Source organism: Callospermophilus lateralis, chromosome 7 (genome assembly GCF_048772815.1).
Source record: "Callospermophilus lateralis isolate mCalLat2 chromosome 7, mCalLat2.hap1, whole genome shotgun sequence".
NCBI lineage: Eukaryota > Metazoa > Chordata > Mammalia > Rodentia > Sciuridae > Callospermophilus > Callospermophilus lateralis.
This window is the reverse complement of record NC_135311.1, coordinates 90,426,337-90,448,226: the sequence shown is the minus strand read 5'-3', so window position 1 is coordinate 90,448,226 and position 21,890 is coordinate 90,426,337. Positions and strand designations below refer to the sequence as shown.

The 21,890-nt window shown below is 32.9% G+C and overlaps 1 protein-coding gene across 2 annotated transcripts in view; it reads left to right on the top strand.

Annotated features, from left to right (window-relative positions):
- Positions 1-21,890, top strand: part of Mier1 (MIER1 transcriptional regulator) — a 58,258-nt gene that overhangs the window by 13,707 nt on the left and 22,661 nt on the right. Inside the window, exons 4-9 of one of the 2 annotated variants that reach the window (XM_076863746.1) lie at positions 613-637; positions 774-810; positions 5,279-5,424; positions 15,666-15,827; positions 16,707-16,839; positions 18,726-18,790. In XM_076863746.1, coding sequence (XP_076719861.1) covers positions 613-637; positions 774-810; positions 5,279-5,424; positions 15,666-15,827; positions 16,707-16,839; positions 18,726-18,790 — 568 coding nt within the window. The remainder of the gene's footprint in view (positions 1-612; positions 638-773; positions 811-5,278; positions 5,425-15,665; positions 15,828-16,706; positions 16,840-18,725; positions 18,791-21,890) is intronic. The other variant, XR_013092000.1, reaches the window with a different exon arrangement.

Below are 21,890 nucleotides of genomic sequence, written 5' to 3'. Positions count from 1 at the left end.
GGAAATCCTGCAGTCTCCCCTCAGATAACCTACCCTTTCTAGTCTTTAGTTTGAATGGTTACTAATTCTGTGATAACTTTTAAGAAATAATTATTTTTTGTTAAATTTAGTCTATACGTCACATAACATTTTTAATTCTTTCCTTTTTCTTTCTTACAACATAATTTTTATTTATAATGATGCCTTTAAGTTGTTTCTGCCTCCATTTTCACAATTCATTTTTTTTAAAGCCATAGACCAGTTTGATAGCAGACTTTGTGCGTAGTTTTTTCTTTATTGGAAAGACAAAATGTGTTTCAGAAAATTCCAAGATCTAAAATCATGCCTCTTAATCCACATGTTATGAGGCCCACTTTTGCTTTTAAAATCTGAATGAATTTCATATTGTTGTCTTTTTTCTAGATTCAGTAGTAGTCTAGATTTTTCTCTAAGCTTAAATATAATAGAAAGTAAAGGGTTATGTTGAAGGTTTTAGTTTATTTTAAAACAATTCAGACATTAAAGCTTACCATAGTTTTTGGTGTGATGTTTGTCATCAGATGCTTCCTATATTGTTTGGGAAGATGTGCTATACAAAAATGCTAATTTGTCTTTTTTTCTCCCCCTCTTCAGCCATCTGTTGAGTCTTCAAGTCCAGGTAAGTATTTTCTATATATTTTTTTTTTATTTATTATTGCCTAACATTTGTCCTATTAGTTGTATAAAGGCTAGAGGAGTTAGACTGTCATCTGACTTGCTTTTTTTCTGAATGCTTCTTTTCTCTGGGGAAAAAGAAATGGATGAAATGTTTGACTGCCCATGAAAGTACAGGTGAGGCTGCTGTGGGTTTGTCCTCATGACTATTTTTGGGTCCTCTTCCTCCCTCCCCCTCCTTTCCTCTTTTTCATTAATGAATTGCTGTATGTATTTATTATGATTTCAAATTGTTATTTGAATTGAAGCATATGCAAAGTGTATGCTTTGAAAGGGAATCAATTAGGTTAGACATTTATTTGTGTAGGACATTCAGAATGTTTCATTTGAGAAAAAAAACTTATTAATATATTTATTGGGGCAGGAAAATAAAGTAAAAAAAGATTCAAGAATTAAATAGTATTATAAGTTAAGGAAGCAATTCTTAAATTTGAGTAGGATCAAGTTTTATTCTCTGACCTTTCATCTAGAATTTTTTATTTTCCCTCAGATACAGTTCTTTCATTCCTATCTTAAAGGTGTAAACTTGTGATCAATTAGGGTCACAGATTTTTTTGTTTGGTCACTGTAGTGGTGTTTAGAAATTAGAATATTTTATATAAAATCTAAATTTAAGATTTAGGGTTCTCATGATCTCAGGATCTTTGGTACTTCTGGGTACAGCATTCATATTGAAGTTCAGGAGCAGGAAGGAAAGAGTCGGGTACTAGTCTTTTTGCCTTAGTGTCCAGGGACTTTACCAAGTCATGGGTTATTTGGATTAAGGAGCATCCCTATATAGAAGAGTGTGAAAGGGAGCCTTCTGAGGCCTGGTAATGTTTTATTTAAAACACATCTCACATATATTGAATATTTAGATATGAGATACATTCCACATTATTGCATATTATTGTAGCAATCACCTTTCTGTGTCTTTAGTTTTAGGAAGAAAGCTTTTTTTCAGAAATGCTTAAAATAATGGTCCAGGTTCCTTTTCATGAATGAAAATCATTATATACGGTAGGGTTGGACTAGATTACTTCCGGAACCCTTGTAAATAACTAGAGTGCTCAGTTTACAGTTGATTTTGTCTTTATTTCAACTGAAAGCATTTTACTTTTTCTAACATGCTTTGTGACGTTTCTGAAAATCAAGGATATTTTTAGCTTTCTGGTTTATAGATATGTTCTGGATGGGTTGAAATTGGAAGTAATCTGACCTCACATAAGTATTATATCATCATATCTTTTTTAGAAAGTAGAATTGTTTCCAGGATTTTTTTCAAACTGATCATTTTCATTGCAAAAAATAGGCTCTAGTATTCATTAATATTTAGACTGTTTAGATTTTTTTTAAACAGTTTTGAGGCATTAAGCAGCAAGTGCATAAATATATAAAAATAACTTCTCCAAAACTAAACTCAGTTTGCATCAGCCTGGGCAAAACAGAAAGAATAATGGAGATTAAAGAACACAAATATGTTTAATCACCTTTGCTACTTGTTGAATACTTATACATGTAGATTATTTTATTTTTTAGATTGTTTTCAGACTGAGGAAAATATTTAGACAATGTTTTTTAATATCAGTTTTCTGCAAAAAATAATGTTTGTTGTAAGTAATGCTAGTAGAGAATTAACAAAAGTTAATGGAGAAAATCAAGAATTAGAAGCCCCATGTTAAAAAAAAAAAAAAGGTCCGTGGCAAAAGACTGTGCCCTTTATAGCATGTGTACTTTGGAATCAATGTTAATAATTATAATCACATGATCACACTAAGTGGTTTGTTTAAGACTTCAGCCAATGTAACCTGTAAACCAAAGTGGAGGTACAATGAAAAGCTTTACCTATGACACTAGTAGCCATTAGAATCTTTGAAAAGGCATAAACTACCTTTAATGCAGTAAGATGGCATTTTGTGATAAAGCTGTGATATTTGCCTTAACACTGAAGCAAATTTTTATGTATACAACACACTAGACTCCCTACTCCTAAGAATTTATTATTGTGATATCCTCCCCGATCCTCACCCCCAGTCCTGTAAACAGCCTAATGATGGACCTAGCAATTGACAGAAAGGAATAGGATGATTAGTTAGTTAGGATGATTAGTTACCTAAAAAACAAGGTAAAAAGTCAGATAAAACAGTCAGATTAAGGCTAGAAAAACAACAGAAATTGAAAGTTAATAAGTTAACAGAAAAAAGTGCAGTGTGTATGTGGGCGAGAATTTGGAATGAAACAGGAGAAATTCACCTACACTTTGTTATTTAATGTAGTGAGGCAGTGAAATGTCTTACTTGGCTTTACAGATGATAACAAAAAATAGGGACTTCTGGTAAGTTAAATAGTACTTGTGATTTGATACTGTGTATTCATGGCTTGAGGTTTGTTTGTTTTTAGTTGTAAGAGAGAGTAACGTATAGTTAGGAATTAGTGTGATTATTTTTGATAATACCTGCATTTAAGAATTATGTTATGATTAGGATAATGTACAAAGAAATGGTATGAGGTTTGGGGTTTTTTTTAAGGGTATTTCTGCCTACAAAGGAGAAGAAAAGTAGAGCATCATCTGTAGAAAGACTTAATTATTGATTGCTGTGTATCTTGGAAGATTCCTGTGTGAACTGAAAGTTTCCTTTGAAAACTTGGAAAAAAGAGATAACAATTAAGACAAAAGTCTACATCTAAATTAATCATTCTTAAATTGTGCTCCTATGGAAACCGTTGTATCTAATCCCTCACTCACTGTTAGGATGCCCTTCTAAATGTATTCCAAGTTTTTCTTAATTCCAGTAGAAATTAAGATAGTATGCTTTTCGAGGTTTTTTGTAATTCTAAAACTGATAATCATTAATAATTCATTTTAATATAATCTTATATATGATTTGGCTGTTATATGTTTAGTAACTCATAATTAATACCATTTTTTTAAATGCTCCTCTGAGCACACTGCCTTCAAAGTGTGCTTTGCTATCTGACCTGGCTTACGATTCACTCATCTTAGTAAACATAGGCTGTTCTTAAGTACTCTTTGAAGCAGGATACTTAAGGACTTACATAAGGCATGGAGTGCAGTAAAAACATAGGAATTGGAATTAGACACAGGATTCAGATTCCATCTTTGCCACCTACAGTCTCTATGAATTCTGGGGTGCTGCTTAAACTCTCTAAACCTAAAGTCTTTTTTTTTTTACTCCTTTTAAATGGTGTGATGATACCTACTTGATAAAATTGTTTGAAGATTAGTGAGGTACTGTATGTGAAGTGCTTGAGCATACTATCTGGCAATACTAAGCAGAAAAAAAATGGTTCTTATTTTTAAAAAATTTGGAAGGTGACTGAAGAGCTCTGAGCTTTTGGTATTTTCTTATCCCTAGTAGTCTGGCTTTCAAAAGTCAACCTGAATGTCTCTTTGTTTTATTTAATACTTCTCTTATTAGAGTGAAAAAGGATTAGTACATCTGTTAATATAACTTCGAACAGTTTAAATTGATGTTAAGTAATGCTTTTTCAAACTTAAGTCCAGGTTTGGCAATGGTCAAATTTGTCGATTAATTTATAGAAAACTATAATCCCCAGCCTTTACAATCTACCATTACAAAGATTGACCCTATTGAGTCTAGCAAAATTCCCTAATCACCAATATAAAAATGGACAGGCTTCCATAATAGTTACCCTAGACTATATTTAATGGTTTCAAAGAGAGTTTTTGTATGCAATTTTAATAAATTTTGCTTTTATCTCTGTCTTTGAGGAATTTCAGAACAAAATCAACTTAGTAAGTTAAAGTCACCTACTCAGATATTAGAATGTGTTCTCAAGGAAGTGCTGATAGAAGAATACTTGAGTTCATCTGTATTTTCACTATACTGTATTGTCCCAGGTGATTCAATGATAGGGATACATTCCAGTTAAATGTGTCATTGAAGAGTGTGTATACATAAACCTAGGTGGTATAGTCTACTACACACCTAAACTGTATGCTATAGGCACCATTGTATATGCAGCCTGTCCTTGACCAAAGGTCTTCATGCAGCAGATAAGTATATTCAAATGACTGTTTATTTCACATTACTATATATTCTTCTCAGGGGCCAGAGGGATCCTTACTCATTGCTCATTGAGTCTATCAAACAGTATTTAAATGGTTAAGATTGTGAGTTTTCCTACACTCAGTCATTTTTAATTGATATGATCAATTTATTCTTTACAACTTAAGCTTCACAATCAGAAGATTACAGCACAGTTTTTAAAGCTATAAATATTTACCCTCCCTCAATTTTGCAGTTGTAATTGAACCTATAGGAGTAAAAGCAGGTCAAACTCTAAACCCTTAGAAGAGGGTTTTATGTAGGACTGGGGATGTAGCTCAACAGTAAAGCTCTCTCCTAGAAGAGTTTTGGGTGTGTGTGTGTGTGTGTGTGTGTGTGTGTGTGTGTGTGTGAGATAATGAATAAGTTCAGGAATTTTAAAAAGCAGTAATATTTACTGTTATAACTTTCTATGATAATTTTTTTACTTATATGTGGCTTCAATAATGTATGTACTAAATTAATAAGATATACCTAATTTGGTTTACCATATTTTTAAAAATATTCTTTACCAGGAGGTTCAGCAACATCAGATGACCATGAATTTGATCCATCAGCTGACATGCTGGTTCATGATTTTGATGATGAACGAACATTAGAAGAGGAAGAAATGATGGAAGGAGAAACAAACTTCAGTTCTGAAATAGAGGATCTTGCAAGGGTAAATAATATTAAGAGCTAGAGGATGAAGCAGTTATAACTTTTTTGTGGAGAGAGAAAACATTGAAATTTTGATGCTCTGGTTTTGGGGAATATCATTTGATCATAGGTGGAATATTTAAAGTTTGAAATTAAATGGTGTTTAAAAAATAATTGTATTATGTGAAATAATAGAATTCAGTAGTGAATTTGGTAAGGTGTCACAGGGCTGGGTCAAAATGGACTATAAAGTTAAACAATTCTAAATTTCCTCTTACATTCCTACTACTTTTCCCCAGTTACTACACTTTTTATTTACTTCCCTTCAAAGCCAAAATATTTTAAGAATTATCATCATCTCCCATTTACTGCATAAAGTGTTCTGGATTGTTCTGTCCCTTCCTATCAAGGTGACCCTTGACATTAATTGTTATATTTTTTATTATATTCACTTTTCTCTGTCTACCTCACTTTTTCTCAGTGCTAATAAATGCAGTTTACTGTTCCCTTCTTCTACTTGAATTCTGGAATACCCCACTTTACTTTTTTCTATCCATTCTCTCCCCCTCGCACCATTCACTGTCTTGCAGACTCTTCTTCCTTTAGCCGAGATTTAAATGTTTGCATTTCTTGATTCTCAGTTCTGGAACTTGTGTTTTTTCCCTCCTGTTTCTAACTAGGTAAATGCACCTCAAAGTGTAGTTATGAGGGTCAGCTGCATCATCAGAGTTGTCATAGACTTATATTTTTTTTAATATTTTTTAGTTGTAGATGAACAGCATGTCTTTATTTTATCTATCTATCTGTCTATTTATGTATTTATTTATTTGGTGCTGAGGATCTAACCTAGTGCCTCACACATGCCAGGCAAGCACTTTACCACTGAGCCACAACCCTGGTCCACAGACTTATTTTTAAAACAACAGATTCCTCTGCCTCTCTCCAGGCATACGAAATCAGGATCTCTGGGAATGGGATTCAGATCTTCAATGTCATTAAGCAGGTTTGAATTGTGTGCACAACAAATTTTGAAAATCTGATCAACCTGTTTTTGTATATGCTCAGTTTTTCTACATGGCTAGTATTAAATTATTCCCTATCTCCAATTTGTTCATCCAACTTGGCATGTCTGCTTGTATATTTCAACAGACATCTCTAAATTTTAAATATCCAAGCAAGAACTGTTGATTGTTCTCTCTGTGACTGTTCCTTCCCTACTTCTCTATCTCTGAAACGTACTATTACTGTTTACCCTTTTGTTTAAGTCAGAAACTAGGGAGTTAGCTTCCTTCTCTCCCAATATCAAATGTCTAAATAAGCGTATCATTTCTACCCACAAAAATATTTCTTGTCTGATTCTTTTGTTCCCTCTCTTCCCAGGTTGCAATCATTTCTATCCTAGATTATTACTGTAGCTTCTTAACTGGTTTCCCATTTCTCTTTTACTGTCTTGCTCCTACTATATTCCTCCCAGCAGCCATGATGATCTTTTGAAAATGTAATTGAGTTTATTTCAACCTCCTGACTTCCTGTTATTCCTAAAGAAAATTCAACCTTGTGCAAAGCTATCTGATTGATAATATTTCTCATCCATATACTGCATTGCCCCTGTTATTGCTATTTCATAACCATACTAGCTGCTTTGTTCTTAGTTTTCCAGTTTCTCCCTGCTTTGAAACTTTTTCAGCAAATAAACACTCTGGTACATATTTTCAAAGGATTTGTTGTTGCTCCTACAGAATGGTCTTTCCTATTCCTCAATTAGTGTAATTTTTTGTTTGGTTGGTTGGTTTTAACCACTGTTGTATCCTATTCAATGCTTTTTTAAAATCCTAACTCAATTTTTAAATTTTTATTTAATTTATTATTTGTAGCCTCCACGAATTTAGTGAGGAGAAGGGACCTGTCAGTTTTATTCACCAGTGTAATTCATGGTACATAGCAGAGTGATCACTCCAAAAAAAAAAGAATGACTATATAAATCAATCTCGCAAGCTCTATAATATGATCTGCTTATACTCCATGTTAAAAAGAACATTAGATAAATGACAGTGCCAACTTTTAAGGATTTGGAATATATAGTATGGAAAAATGACTGTTTTTACTTTCATAGTAATAATGACTATGTTTCAGAATTTTAGTTTGAAGCTGGCATGATAGTATGTACCGGTAATTCCAGTGACTCAGGAGGCTGAGGCAGGAGGATTGAAAGTTCAAGGCTAGCCTCAACAATTTATCAAGGCCCTAAGCAACCTAGCAAGACCCTGGCTCAAAATAAAAAGTGCTGGAAATGTAGCTTAGTGGTAAAGCACCTCTGGGTTCAATCCCTGGTACCAAAAAAAAAAAAAAAAAATTTAAGAGTTTATAATGAAGTTCTCTTGCCATTTAGGCAAGTCTTATTAGATGGTACCATTTTGGATCATTTAGTGATTAGAGCTGACTTAATCCATAGTGCCTAAGCAATTTAATTATTTTGAGCCAGAGAAGAATATCGGTCTTGGTGGCAGTGGTGTATATTGGTTATCACAAAACCTTTCAAGAATTGATTAAAAGCACATTAAAAACTTAGAAGTCTTCTTTAGATAGCATTAGACAGGGATAATTTGCTTGGAATCAAAACCTAGGTGAACATCAAGGGAAACAGTTGATTTATGAAATGCATGTTGTGGATAGTACCGAGGATTAAACCCTAAGACCTTATGCATGCTAGGCAAGCACTCTACCAAGAGATCCATCTCCAAACAAATTTGTATATTTGGGGGCAGGGGACAATTAATTTATCACTCAGTAGCTTCATATATTTCTGAAATGGAAAGGCAGTTATTTTCAATTATTTGCCTATAGTCACAGAAACTTTAGCTATATTTTCAAATAATCTATCATGGGGTAAAAGGCATAGGCATAGGAGGGACATGTTATATTTTCCATATTATCACATTCTGTGTTAGTACAGTTTGTAATAATTTATGAGGTGGAATGATGGTTTGCTTCTATTTCAGAGAATGGGCTATTAACATTACTTAGTATAAAACTGTTAATGGGTCCTGCTGATATAATAGTTATATCATTATCTTTCCCTATTTCTCTATTTCACATTTCCTCTTAGTCCCCCCAAATTTGCTTTTAAATAATCCCTCTTTAGGAAATAGTAATTAAAATAGAATTATTTATAAAAGTTAGAAAAAGTAACAAAAAAGACAATGGAACTAATCCTTTTATTTCACCCAGTCTTATTCCTTCTCACATTCTTCTTTTAACTTCTCTCAAAAACCATTGAAATCTTAGGTTTAAGAGTATCACCAATGCTTTCGTATGTAATCTGAAGCTAAGGTGTTTGAGGGCTGGTATGTTATATTTCCTATAGTTATAAAGTTGTTAGGTATGAATCAAACCAAATTTGTTTTTGTTCTTATTTTTTAAAAATGCACAAGATTTTATGTTGATTACATTTGCTTTTATAGAAACAAAATATTAATTACATTAGAAAGTGACAGTGTGTTTTTCACCTGACATATTGGTTGCATGTAATAATTTTATGAAGTAATTGTGAACAAACTCCTAATAATTCGTTCATAAAGTGACTGTAACTGCATAGTATGTGGCTTTAAGTTTGATTTGAATTCTAACTTTTTAGTGGAAACTGTTGATAGAAGCAGCTTTGGTTTGTACTATTATAATTGTATGTATGTAGTCAACATTAAAGGTATTTTAATTAAATAAATTTAGTATTTAAATGTTTTAATGGGGGCTAGGATTGTAGCTCAGTGATAGAGCGCTTGCCTAGCATGTATGAGGCCCTGGGTTTGATCCTCAGCACCACATTAAGATAAATAAAATAAAAAAGGTATTGTATCTATCTATAACTACAAAAAAAATTTTAAATGTTTTAATAGATATAAATAGGTTAGAATTTATTGTAGTGATAGTAGGAAGAATATCAAAATCATTCCCAGAGTAAAGAAACTTCATTTGCCATGAATTTAGCAGTTCTCAAGTTTAACTTTGTTTTCCAAATACTCTTAAAATTCAGAGATTAGTAATTGGGCACAATTATAGCACTACATTTGGGAAAAGAAAGATCAGGATTAGCTGTATCTTTATGCATTTAGATATATTTTTGGGAAAAAAAATCACACTTTAGCAATATTAATATTTAATATATATTTTTTACATTTGGCATGTTCCCAATGAATCTCCAGAGCTGGAGAATAAAAATTAAAATGTGAGAGACTGAGATTTTTCTTGAGGTATACATACAACTGAATTATATAAATACAAAAGAAAGCCCAGCGTAGGGATTATAAAGAGTTCATTGCCTTCATCCCTTCATAGTTTATCTTCTAACCAAGCCCCAACCCCAAGAGGTTGATTACCTTAGGAATCATCTCTCTAATCTGAATGTGGTCCCTTAGGTCTTCCTGGCTGGAAATAAGGTTCTTTCCTTCTTTCTCCTCTTCATAAGCGTTTATGGTTTTGTCCATTTTGGTACAGTAGATATAAGAGGAGTCTACCCACTTAATGGTCCTAAAATCTAGGCTAGCTAGCATCTGTTGCCACATACAATAATTTCTTAATGACTAACCCTTTGTTGCAAGAGAGAAATCACCTCTTTTTCAGCCAGATGATTGACAACACTCCAGCCTTATTACTGATGTGTTTGATGACCTTACCCTATCATCTTATACGTGGAACAGACTTCATTTTAGATATTTTGTCTTTTTAAAAAGTCTATATTTTTACCTTTATTTGGCTTCCCTTTAGCTTATGCAGATATGATTGCCCCCTTTTTGTTTCAGTGCTTAGATAGCTTATTTCTTACAGCACAATATGTAAGTAAATGCATAGTCTTATATTTTTGTTCACTTGTATTATGCCCATTTTCACTGTTCCGCATAATCTATTAACCCAGTACTTTTTATCTTCATACTACATCAAGGTAATATGCACTTACCACATTAGGTTTCCAGGAATCCAGGAAGGCAATATATATACATATATAAGTAAGTGTTAGCTGCCTGGGTTCATAATTCAGCTGCACTCCTTAATCAGCATGGTGACTTGGGATTAACATTGTTAAGGTTCAGTTGTTATTATCTAAAGCACTTGGCTCAATATCTGGCACATGATGACCTCTAAATAAATCTTAATTTCAAAGCTATCTGTGACCCACAGCTATGATCTACTGTGTTCCCTCTTTGTTCCCCCTTTTCTATTCTGTTAATATTTGTATGAATGGGAATAAAACACTACTAGGTTATTCTGATGTTCCAATTTAAGTTGAAAGCCCCTTAGTCACCTGGTAGAATGCAGACTTGAATGACATGAGAAGTCTTCTAAAACAGGTGACTAACAGCTCCTAATACAGTAACGTATGTTGTTCGAATTTATTCATCAGTTTTGTTTTTTCCCAAGAGGGAAATAACAATATTTGCTGTATAGGATAGCATTACTGTGCATAGCATCAGAACCTGTGGAGTATAAAGACAGAAAGAAATCCATCTAGAATTAACTGCCAAAATGAAGAATTTGGCATAAGACCCAAGGGATTTCATTAAGGGTAACCAGGCCTTGGGGACTCCAGGGCCACCAAGATATATTTTCTTTGGTTCTACTTTTCTGGTTTTCCTTTTTCATATCAACTTTTGTCACCTGGTGCTGTCAGTTTCTAAATCTCCCAGATTCACTGCTTGTGACAGTTGTCTTTCTTTAACTGGTATCATTCCAGAAGCAAACCATGAAGCGCCGGTTATCTGGGTCATACTGTGTCTGCCTACTACCGAGTAAGGGTTACTTCTATTTACAGACCAAGAAAAACTAGAGAAAAAAACAAATCTGTTCACAGTTGAATCATGGATGACAATCTGAACATTCTCAACTTGGTTATTGAAAAAAAGGACAGAAGGACATGTCTGGACTGATGAATACTGCTGTACATTGTTGCCTGGGGTCTAAACGAGCTAGGAGAAACCTATGAACTTTTCAGTCTGTCTGAAGATGATGGCCATCATATGTTGTCAGACACTCCATAAACAAAGAATATATGAAATTCAGTACCAAATCATCCAAGAGTTAACATCTTGTTATCTGCACACAAATACTGATGAATTGCTCTAAGTAAACAGTGTGCTAAGAAATGTAAGAAAGAGTATACAGTATATAATAAATGTTCAAGAGAATGAAGGAAGTTAAAGAAAAACAAGAGGAACTGATTGTCATGAGACGCAGACTGTCCTAAGAGATTCTACTGAGTCCAGTCAAAAATTAGAATTGTACACTATCCCTCTGCAGGTTTTTTTGTTTTTCTGTTTATCTTATATATACACACATACACATATATAAACAGACAGTTTTTTTAATTGAGATGTTTGTACATATTTATGGGGTACATTATGGTCATTCAGTAGATGTGTACAGTATATCATAATCAAATCACGGCAGTAAGCATTTCCTTCTCTTAAGCCAGTTGTCATTTTTGTGTGTTGGGAATTCATACTGTCCTAATCATTTTGAAATATATGTGATTGTTTTAACCAGTAGGTACCCTACTGTGTTAAGGAAGAAACAAAAATAATTTCTATATTTTGATTTGGGGCCCTTATATCCCCTTCTCAGTATCTAGTGACCATTATTTCTTTCTGTCCTTATTAATATCCACAAATGAAAATTTGCATAATTCTCTTAATTGACTGAATAATGACCTCTAATTCCATACTTGTTGAAGTAAATGAGAAGATCTCATTCTTTTTATGTTCAAATAGTATTCTATAAATATTTCTCATCTTCTTTATCCATTCATCCACTGAAGGATATCTGGGCTGATTGTATATTTTGATTATTGTGAATGGTACATGGGGTGGCAATGAACATGAGTGTGCAGATATCTTTTTGATATGATTTCATCTCCTTAGGATATATACCCAGTGGTAGAGCTGCTGAGTTATATGGTAGTTCTTTTTTTAGATTTTTAAGGAACCTGCATACTGATTTCCATAATGACTATACTAATTTACATTCCCACAAACAGTGTTTGTGTTCCCTTTTCTTTTTGATAAAAGCTCTTTAAACTGGGGTAAGATGATATCTCATTGTGGTTTTTGATTTGCAGTTTCTGGTGATCAGTGAAATTGAGTTAAAAACAATATTCCTAATTTAACAGTAACAATAAAACATCATACCTCAAAAAAGTTCTTGAGTATAACACTTCCTTTTAGAATCTAAGTAATCCTAGAGAAACCAGGTTAAAAACAAAAATACCAATCCTAACTTTATCTACAACTGATCTTTCAGTAATGTGTAGCTATTTGAAATTAATTTCTTTTTGCTAGTTTCTGTAAAGTGTATCTGTTGTAATCAAGTTGACCTGATTTTTCATTTTTGTTTCTGTTGCCACTTCCTGTCTTTTTTCTGTCACAGTTCTATACTGTTTTCTTCTAATTCAAATAGTTCTCCTTCAAATACACTATACTAAGGCCACTTTTCACCCTTTCTGGTCTTCACTTAGTCAATATTGGAAGGATTGCTAAATTTTTCTTTGAGAAATGAATTTTTATGCAGTGAGTCACACTATCTTTGCATGCAAGAGGGAAAAATTTTGATGAGATCATGGATGTCAGACATTCTTTGTTCTTCATAGTGGAATATTCAGTTAGTATATAATCTTTTGTAGGGTAACAAAATGGTGATAAGCATTGTTAAAGAAAATATTCAAACCTTACTACTTTCACTGGAAAGGCTGATTAGCTGATACCTTATATTAGACCTCTGAGATTAGTGATTCTCAAGGTGGTCCTATACTAGTACCAGCAGTATTACCTGGAATTTTTTAAAAAGAAAGATTCTTAGACAACTCATCCAAGTCCTATTAGGTTAGAGACTTGGGTGAGACCTAGCATCCTGTTTTAATAAGCCTTCAAGGTGGTTTTACTTCTTGTGAATAAGAACAACAATAGAGAACTGGAGGATATTTGTTTGATACTCTATATCTTAGAGTAAATCAAGTGTTTTATTCTAGCCTAGAAGATGAGTTCAAAGTAGAGCACTGCCACTTAAGTAGTTGTGTGGTCTCAAAATGTAAGTTAATTCAGTTTTAAAAATTTGAAGGTAGTTGGGCACAGTGCTGTGTACACCTGTATTCCCAACTATTTGGGAGGTTGTGATAAGAAATGTGAGTTCAAGATAGTGAGACTTCATCTTGAATTTTAAAACATAAATAAAAATTAGGGGAAATAGTAACATACATTTGGATGGTTTTGAGGATAAGCTAAATGTGGAACAAGATCTTCATGAATTCTTAAAGCCTATATAAATATTAGTTGCAAACCGCTCTACTAGTGGTTCCTGCTTTGGCTCTTATTCATACTGGTGGCATTAGTGACTCTTGTTCATAGTAGTAACTTAGGTACTGAACCTGCTTCTAATTTGGGGTGCAAGGTGAGTTTAATATTATATGAGGTGGGATTAGGAGGTCTGGGTATTACAATAAAGTTTTTACCTCAATGCACGCTGTTTGTCTCTGCTTGTTTTCCTCATTTGCAAATAAAGGTAGCAAACACTCCTTCTAGGTTTTTTTTTTTTGTTGTTGTTTTTTTTAAGATAATGAGATTATGTAATGTTCTGACTGCTTAAGAGAGAGAAGGTGAAATCAAAGCATGTATCATAGCTTCCTGGAACATAAGAGATACTTGATAACAACTATTTATTATTGAGTATAATTTCCTTTTCTGTATCTTTCTTCCTCTTGATTTTGAAGTTCTGATTTACTAAGTTCTGACTCCTGATTGGCCAGTTTCAATGTCCTATACCAGATCCTTGGTACATGGGCCAGAGCTGCATAGACCAGATCCTTGTACACCTCAAACACTATATGCTGTACATAACCATAGTGTAAAAGTTGTCAGTTAAGTATGTCAACTGGTCATTTCAGCTGGAGTGGCAATATCTTACATGATATAGTTACCACTTTTCAGGTTATACCTTCTGCAAATCCTTGGTTTCTCTTTCAGATACAGGATTACAAATTGGTTTCCATTTACAATGGGAAATAGAAGTATCAATTGGTATTTTTTTCCTGAAACAAATTTTCAAATTATAAGCCAGGTATGGTGCTGTACACCTGAAATCCCAGCGTTTTGGGAGGTTGAGACAGGAGAATTGCAAGTTTGAGGTTAGCCTCAGCAAATTAGTGATGTCTTCAACAACTTAGTGAGACCCTGTCTCAAAATAAAAAAATAAAAGGATAAAGCACCACTGGGTTCAATCCCTAGTACACAACCCCTCAAAAGAAAGAGTTTCAAATTATAATTGTTAGATTACTTACTGAGTGTGGATTCCTGATGATGGGGGTTAATTTTTGTTATCTATGTGATAGTATCAGGTTTTATTTTACATTCTGACATACTCATTGTCTCTGGAGCAATGTGTTCAACACAAGGGTTGAACTGATTTCTTTCCATAAGTAAGGCACAAAATGCTGGGGAAATATAAAACATGTCTTATTTCACAAGTACCATTTTTCTGAGATTTAAACTGACCAACACTTCTGTTTTTGCTCATTGTGTGTTTATGTGTGTTATTTGTGTGTGTGTGTGTGTGTGGTGTTTAAATAATTAGGATTAAACTTTTTATAATCACAATTTTGTCGTGTTATCCTGATACTTATATCACTTCATTACTGAGCACCTTCTACAGAAAATTGGCATCATTTCACTGAATAAAGATATATCTATTTCATCCACAGAAGGTTTGTTTGTTGGGAGAATTAAAGAAGGTTCCTGGCTGAGGCACCATTGTGTACTGATAAGTTTATGGACTTTTTGAATTAGCCAATTTAAATCTGGCTCCATGATGTGTAACTTGTGATTTTGAAGGAAATATTTACCTGTATTCTTTTATCTATGAAATGGAGATAATGTAAGAGTTCCATAACATAGATGGCAAGGATTGCTCAAGTAAATGATTCTGGATTACAATAGCCATATATTTGTTGTAATCCAGAATCATATATTTGTTATGTAACTAATATATTCATTATCATTCCTGCATATGTTATCAGTATTTTTCAGTCATCTGGTTGGAATTATAATTGATGAGATTTATAGGAATATTTAAAAGACTTTAGGATCTAGGCTTTAGAAATATTTTACCTTTTATTATTTGAAAATTCTTGATGACAGTTTTAAAGGTAATCTTTCGTATAGTTGTGGTATAGTCTAGAAATACGAAATCACCAATTTCAGAAACTGACTTTTATTTTGGTTTATTTAGGAAGGCGACATGCCAATTCATGAACTTCTCAGTCTTTATGGTTATGATAGTACTGTTCGACTACCTGAAGAAGATGAGGAGGAAGAAGAGGAAGAAGAGGAGGGTGAAGATGATGAAGATGCTGATAATGACGACAACAGTGGCTGCAGTGGGGAAAATAAGGTAAGGTTATACACTGTACAGTATTTGCCTTCTTATTGGTGGAGGATATATGTTCTAAGACCCTTAATAGATGACTGAAACAAAAATACAAAGCTCTTTGAGGTTTGTAAATTAGGTATAATAAGAGGTTGAATGTTAAATTTTAAAAATGTGGAAATTTATAATATAATAATAAACAGCAATTTGGTCATTGTCATCTCATATTTCTTTTCAGTACCTTTTCTCAATCATATGAGCTTACATAAATTTTTAAGTTACTGCTTTTAAGTAATAAAGCAAAATTGGCAATGTGCGTTCATTTTTCTGTTTTTGTTTTTTAATATAATCTTAGATGTAAGAAGAGGTTCAAAATTGCCATAGGAAGTTTCTTTACCCTTCAGTCAGGTCTGTTGGCACATACTGGTAATCCCAGCAAATTGAGAGGCTGAGGCTGGAGGATCACAAATTTGAGGCCAGCCTCAACAATTTAGCAGGATCCTAGCTCAAAAAAATTAAATTAAAAAATCAAAAATAAATAGAAAGGGCTAGGATGTAGCTCAGTGGTAGAATAACCCTGAGTTCAATGCCCAGTATTGCCAAAAGAAAAAAAAAAAGGTCAGTTTCTGCATTTTTCACCCAGTTTCCCTTAATTTGTTAAATAAAGATTAATTGAAACTGAGAAATCACTGATATAGTACTGTTAACCATAGACTATTTGAATTTCGCCAATTTTTCTACTAATTTTCATTTTCCTATCCTAAGGGCCAAACCACAGCATCATGTTGCTACTAGTTTATTTTAGTCTTCTAGTTATATTTAAAACAAACTTTGAACACCATGGTGTTCCATCTGCAGTGCAACTGTGTTCTTTACATCTTAAATAAATTTATTATTTCATAGGAAGAGAATATAAAGGATTCATCAGGTCAGGAGGATGAAACTCAGTCTTCCAATGATGATCCATCACAATCTGTTGCTTCTCAAGATGCCCAGGAAATAATTCGCCCACGTCGATGTAAATATTTTGATACAAGTATGTGATATTTTTAATATAGTTGGAATATAATTTTTACTATTTTAAACATTACCTGTGATTCTAATGTGTCTTTCACTCTTCTGTTTGAATTCATTTATTTTGATATCTATTTCAAAATTAAATGGAGTTTATCGTAGATTCTTTGTTTAGCAATGTTAAGGCCCTTTTGTCAGTAACTATATAGTAATTATTATATCATGTACTACCTCATTGGATGTGTTCCTTTTATTTCTTGTACTCTTGCTCTTAGTTTTCATTTTTTCCTTTTGTTTCAGCCTTTTTTAGGTATACTCATGTATCACTTAACAAATGAGATGCATTCTTTTTTTTTTTCCTGTTTTTTATTGGTGCATTATAATAGTTCATAATGATGGGATTTGTTATTACATAGTCATATTTGCACACAATGTAACAAGATAATTTTGGCCAGTACCATTTCCCAACAACTAGAATATGTTCTGAGAAATGTATTATTAGGTAATTTCTTGGTTGTGAGAACATAAAGAGTGTACTTAGATGAACTAAGTGGCTACATCACCATATACTCTTATGGGACCACCATAATATATGCAGTCTGTTGTTGACTTAAAGGTCATTATGCAGAGCATGACTACATTGCTTTGTCTACCCTTGTGGCTCCCAGGTCTAAAGAAGTGGTTGATCTTGAGGTAGAAGCATATTTGTATGTTTCATCTAAGTCCACCATGTTTCATTGTAAGTCCACATTACTCTAGAAGATAGCTTTTTGATAAGAATAAGTCAGCTGCCAATATTATAAGATTGTTTATGGTCTAAATTTCAGTACTTTAAAAAGGAAGAAAATTGTGTGAAGAAAAATAACCTCATGAAATGTTGTAAGGAAATAACTACAAATTAAACATGGCTACTATTTTATGTGATTGATTGTTACACATTTAATTTAGAAGTGAACTTAGTACTGCTAATTATAATTTTTGTGAAATAATAATTGTGAGTTTTTAATCAAAGATGGTCCAAGTGAAAGTGTTAGTGCAAGAAGATATTAGTTACTGAAATAATTGTTAATTTTCTTTAAGGAAAATGTTGTTTTTCCCTTAAGTTAAATCAAGATCCACTTGCCAATGTTTGGTTCAAAGTAGGATGCTAAGTGGCTACTCTGCCTCTTTGAACAATATTTGTTTCAAACTTCTAATCTGGTATTTCAGTTATGATAGATATGTAAAAACTATACATATACCTCCTATCTTAGCTTCTCCATGGCAGGCTTACGTTATTTTTATGTGTAATATCTTTTTGAACATTGTGTGCCATTTTAGATTTGAGAAAATACTGACACTTTAATAATTTTCCTATTTCCTACCCTTTTGTATAAATGCATTCTTACTCCAGAATGTAAACAAACAACAGCTTGCCAGTTCTGAATAAAATGGAGGTTGGGAGAATTGAGGTCTTTCAGATATAACCCTTATTGCACGTGTTCCACCTTATTGCACTAATTTTGTAGTAAATAAATTAGTTTTCCAAGAGCACTGTTTGGAAACCACTATTTTATCTAGACTCTAAGAAATTGAGATAATGTAATTTATTCCATCACAAAGCTGTTGGTAGCAGAATGAGGATTAGAAGCAGATTATCTTGACTCTAAATCAGTTTTCCAGAAGTCTTTATAGGAAATCATTTCCTGAGAATATATTTGTCCTAAAAAGTTATGGTTTTTTATTTTTTATTTGCTTTTTATTTGTTTATTTTGGTGAGAGAGCAATATTGATTAAAAATATCTTGGCCTAACACAGCATATGCCTTTTAACATATCTAAATTTTTATGTTAAATGTAAAATTATTTTAAAGACACATAGATGTAGACAGAATAACTAACCATTTTATACTATTGTTATTTATTCTAGATAGTGAAATAGAAGAAGAATCTGAAGAAGATGAGGATTATATTCCATCAGAAGACTGGAAAAAGGTAAATAAAATCATATTTTCCCAAAACTTAGATAAATCAATTTTTAAAAAGCCAAATGTAATTGTTCTTTTATTATGTATTTTGATAAAATTGATGTGTGAGCCTTTTGTGACAGGTAAGCGTTTGGTAAATGTTCAAATTTCCATTTAAAATGGTCAGATAATCTTCTTTTGGTACTAGGGATTTGTATTAGTGAGGGTTCTCTACAGGAACAGAATCAACAGGAGATAAATGGGTGGATGGGTGTGTGTGTGTGTGTATAATAACCACATATATGTGATTATGAAGAGGAGTAGTAGGGATTTGATTAGGGTTCTCTAGAGGAACAGAACCAACAGGACGTTTATTTATTTATTTATAATCATATATATGTGAGTATAAAAGGGAGATATATTAGATTGACTTACACAGCCAGAAGCTGGGTAGTCCCTCAGAAGAGTGAGTGAAGGAACTAGAGTCTGATGTCACAGCAGCAATCAAGAAGCTATTCAAGAAGAATCAAGCTTGCATCTGCTGCTGCTTCCTTGTTCTTCCAACTTTTGTTCCCATCCAAGCCCTTCAACTTTTAGTTGGTACTACATACTTTGGATGGGTCACCAGTTCACTGTTCCACATGCTAATCATTTGTAGAAACACTCTCATCAACACCCAGAATCTAATCAAGTTCACAGTTCAGATTAACTCTTACAGAATTGAACCCAAGAATTCTCTATCACTGAGCTACATCCCTATCCCTTTTTATTTTGAGACAGTGTCTCACTAAATTGTCTAGGCTGGCCTCAAACTTGCTATCCTCCTGCCTCAGCCTTTGCTGGGATTACAGGTATGAGTGCATGTGCCACCATTCCTAACATTTAGGTCTTCTTTGTTTTTGTTTTTTGTTGAGTCATACGTGGGATTGAACCCAGGACCTTGCACATGCTAGGCAAGCACTCTACCAGTGAGCTACATCCCCAGCCCTTGTCTTTTATAAAATAAAATGACAATATGGAAAAAAAAAAAAAAAATTGAACTGTGCTAAGCAAGTCAGTACTAAAAAACCAATTTTAGAAATCAAAATTTCTGAACTAATCCTGAACTGATGCTTAATTAGGCTCTTATTGCCCTGTAATAAATATCACATATGACTTTTTAAAGGTATATATATTAGAAAACAACTGTGGGATCTTTGATATTTGTTAAATAAATGTTGACAGTTTAAATTGCAAAATTTTCATTCTGTATCATTTTATAAAAGGAAAACTCTCAGAATGATTGAATTTAATGTTATTTGTAATTGATAAGGCTATTATATAAAGAAACATTTGGCTTCTGTATATACACAAATAAGTCAATTTCTAAAAGGAATCTAAAGTAGTTTTTATTTACAGGATATATATTATTCTATAATTAGCCATATGTTGAAGAATTAATTTTAAGTTGTTGCAGAGAAGTTGACTTCTTAAGAAAATCTATCAAATGTTACATGGACTTGGTTAAAATCATTTACATAGAAGAAATGACGTAATTCTTGTTGAAATAGAGGACCTTGTTCATAGATTATCTTGTTGAAAGATATTTGCTTGATATATCCTCTTTTATTTAAAAAAAAAATTTAGTTGACTTTTTTGTTTTTCATCTTCATGGGTTTGATTATAAATTTAATGCATGAACTATGAAAAGTCAAGATTCTTAAATAAGTTAATACTTTCAAGCCATTTCCATGTTTTTGGTTAGATTTTTTTTTTCTCTAGAAAAAAATCTTTTTTCAAAAAAAGAGCTGATCCTTTTGATGATTAAAATAGGGAAAATTTAGAGTTTCTGTTGGAAAGAGGGAAGTAGTCAGATGTGCTTGGATTGTACCACCTAAAAATTCTTGCTTCAGCCAGAATTGATCTAATTATGGGTTTTCAAAGGGACATTTCTTATAGACATAGACACATTGTATCTGTTAGCAAAGGTATAGAGGCTAGATAACTTTGAGTAATTATTGTTGTCTGAAGAGTTGGAAAAGCATAAATTATGCATTCAGAAAGTGACTGAATACCTGTAATTTGCATAGATATTAAGAACTTTTCTCCAGAAGCTTAGTTTTTTGCTTCAGGAATGGAGGAACATCCCTTGGAACATGTTGTATAAGTACATATATTATTAAGTGTTAAATTGAATGAAAGCAACAAAAAAGATGTAAAAGTTAGAAAAGAGATATCACTGGAGGCTAGAATGCTCAGGGGCAATTATCCTAGGGTGTTTTAATTAACTGGAGTGAGTGATGGAACTGAAGACAAAAAACAAGGATCATAAAAATTACTACCTGTTGGAACTAGTGTAGTTAATGAAGAACAGAAGTTTGAGAGGGAGAACTTAGCAGAGGTGAAACCTTTGTTATTGGGGGGGTTATTTCTTCCTCAGGAAAAATTACATAATAAAGCAGGCTATAGCAAATGTAGATCATTTATTTCAGTATAATTTTGTTATAGCAAATAATGTCAAGATTGAGAGATTTGTTTTTTAAAGGTTTATAAGATGAAGTTGGATTTTAATAGAACTAGGGTAGTAGAATAGCTTTTAGGTCAAACCTGAGTTAAGTTGTAGCTATAGAACTTACTAATTCTGTATTCCTGAAGAAATTCCTTTTAGCTTCGTCTGTTCATAGATTATTTGAGAATAACGATGACAGCCTTATGGGGCTTGATGGAGAGTAAGTGAAAGTTACATATAAGATATCTGGCACATAATGACCTCAAATGCAATTTCCCTTCTTTTCTATATTACTACAGAACAAAGCAGGTGAAAAGAAATATTCTGAACTTAGTAGACAAAAGGAAGTATGGTGTTTTCATACTAGCTCAGCTATTCCCAATCATGGCTTCATGTTAAGAGTCACTTGGAAAACTTTTAAACACCACCAGGGCCTTTATCCATATATTATTTAATTGGTCTAGAACAGATCCAAGCATTGATATTTTTACAAGCACTGCCACGGTTGATAACTTGACTATTCTTTGGTAGGCATGGGTGACTAACGTTAAAAATAGGTACAGGGAATGACAATAAAAAACTCTCTTAATAGCGGGAAAAAAAAGAGAATTCCTGTATAATTGCAGAGAAAATTTTGTTC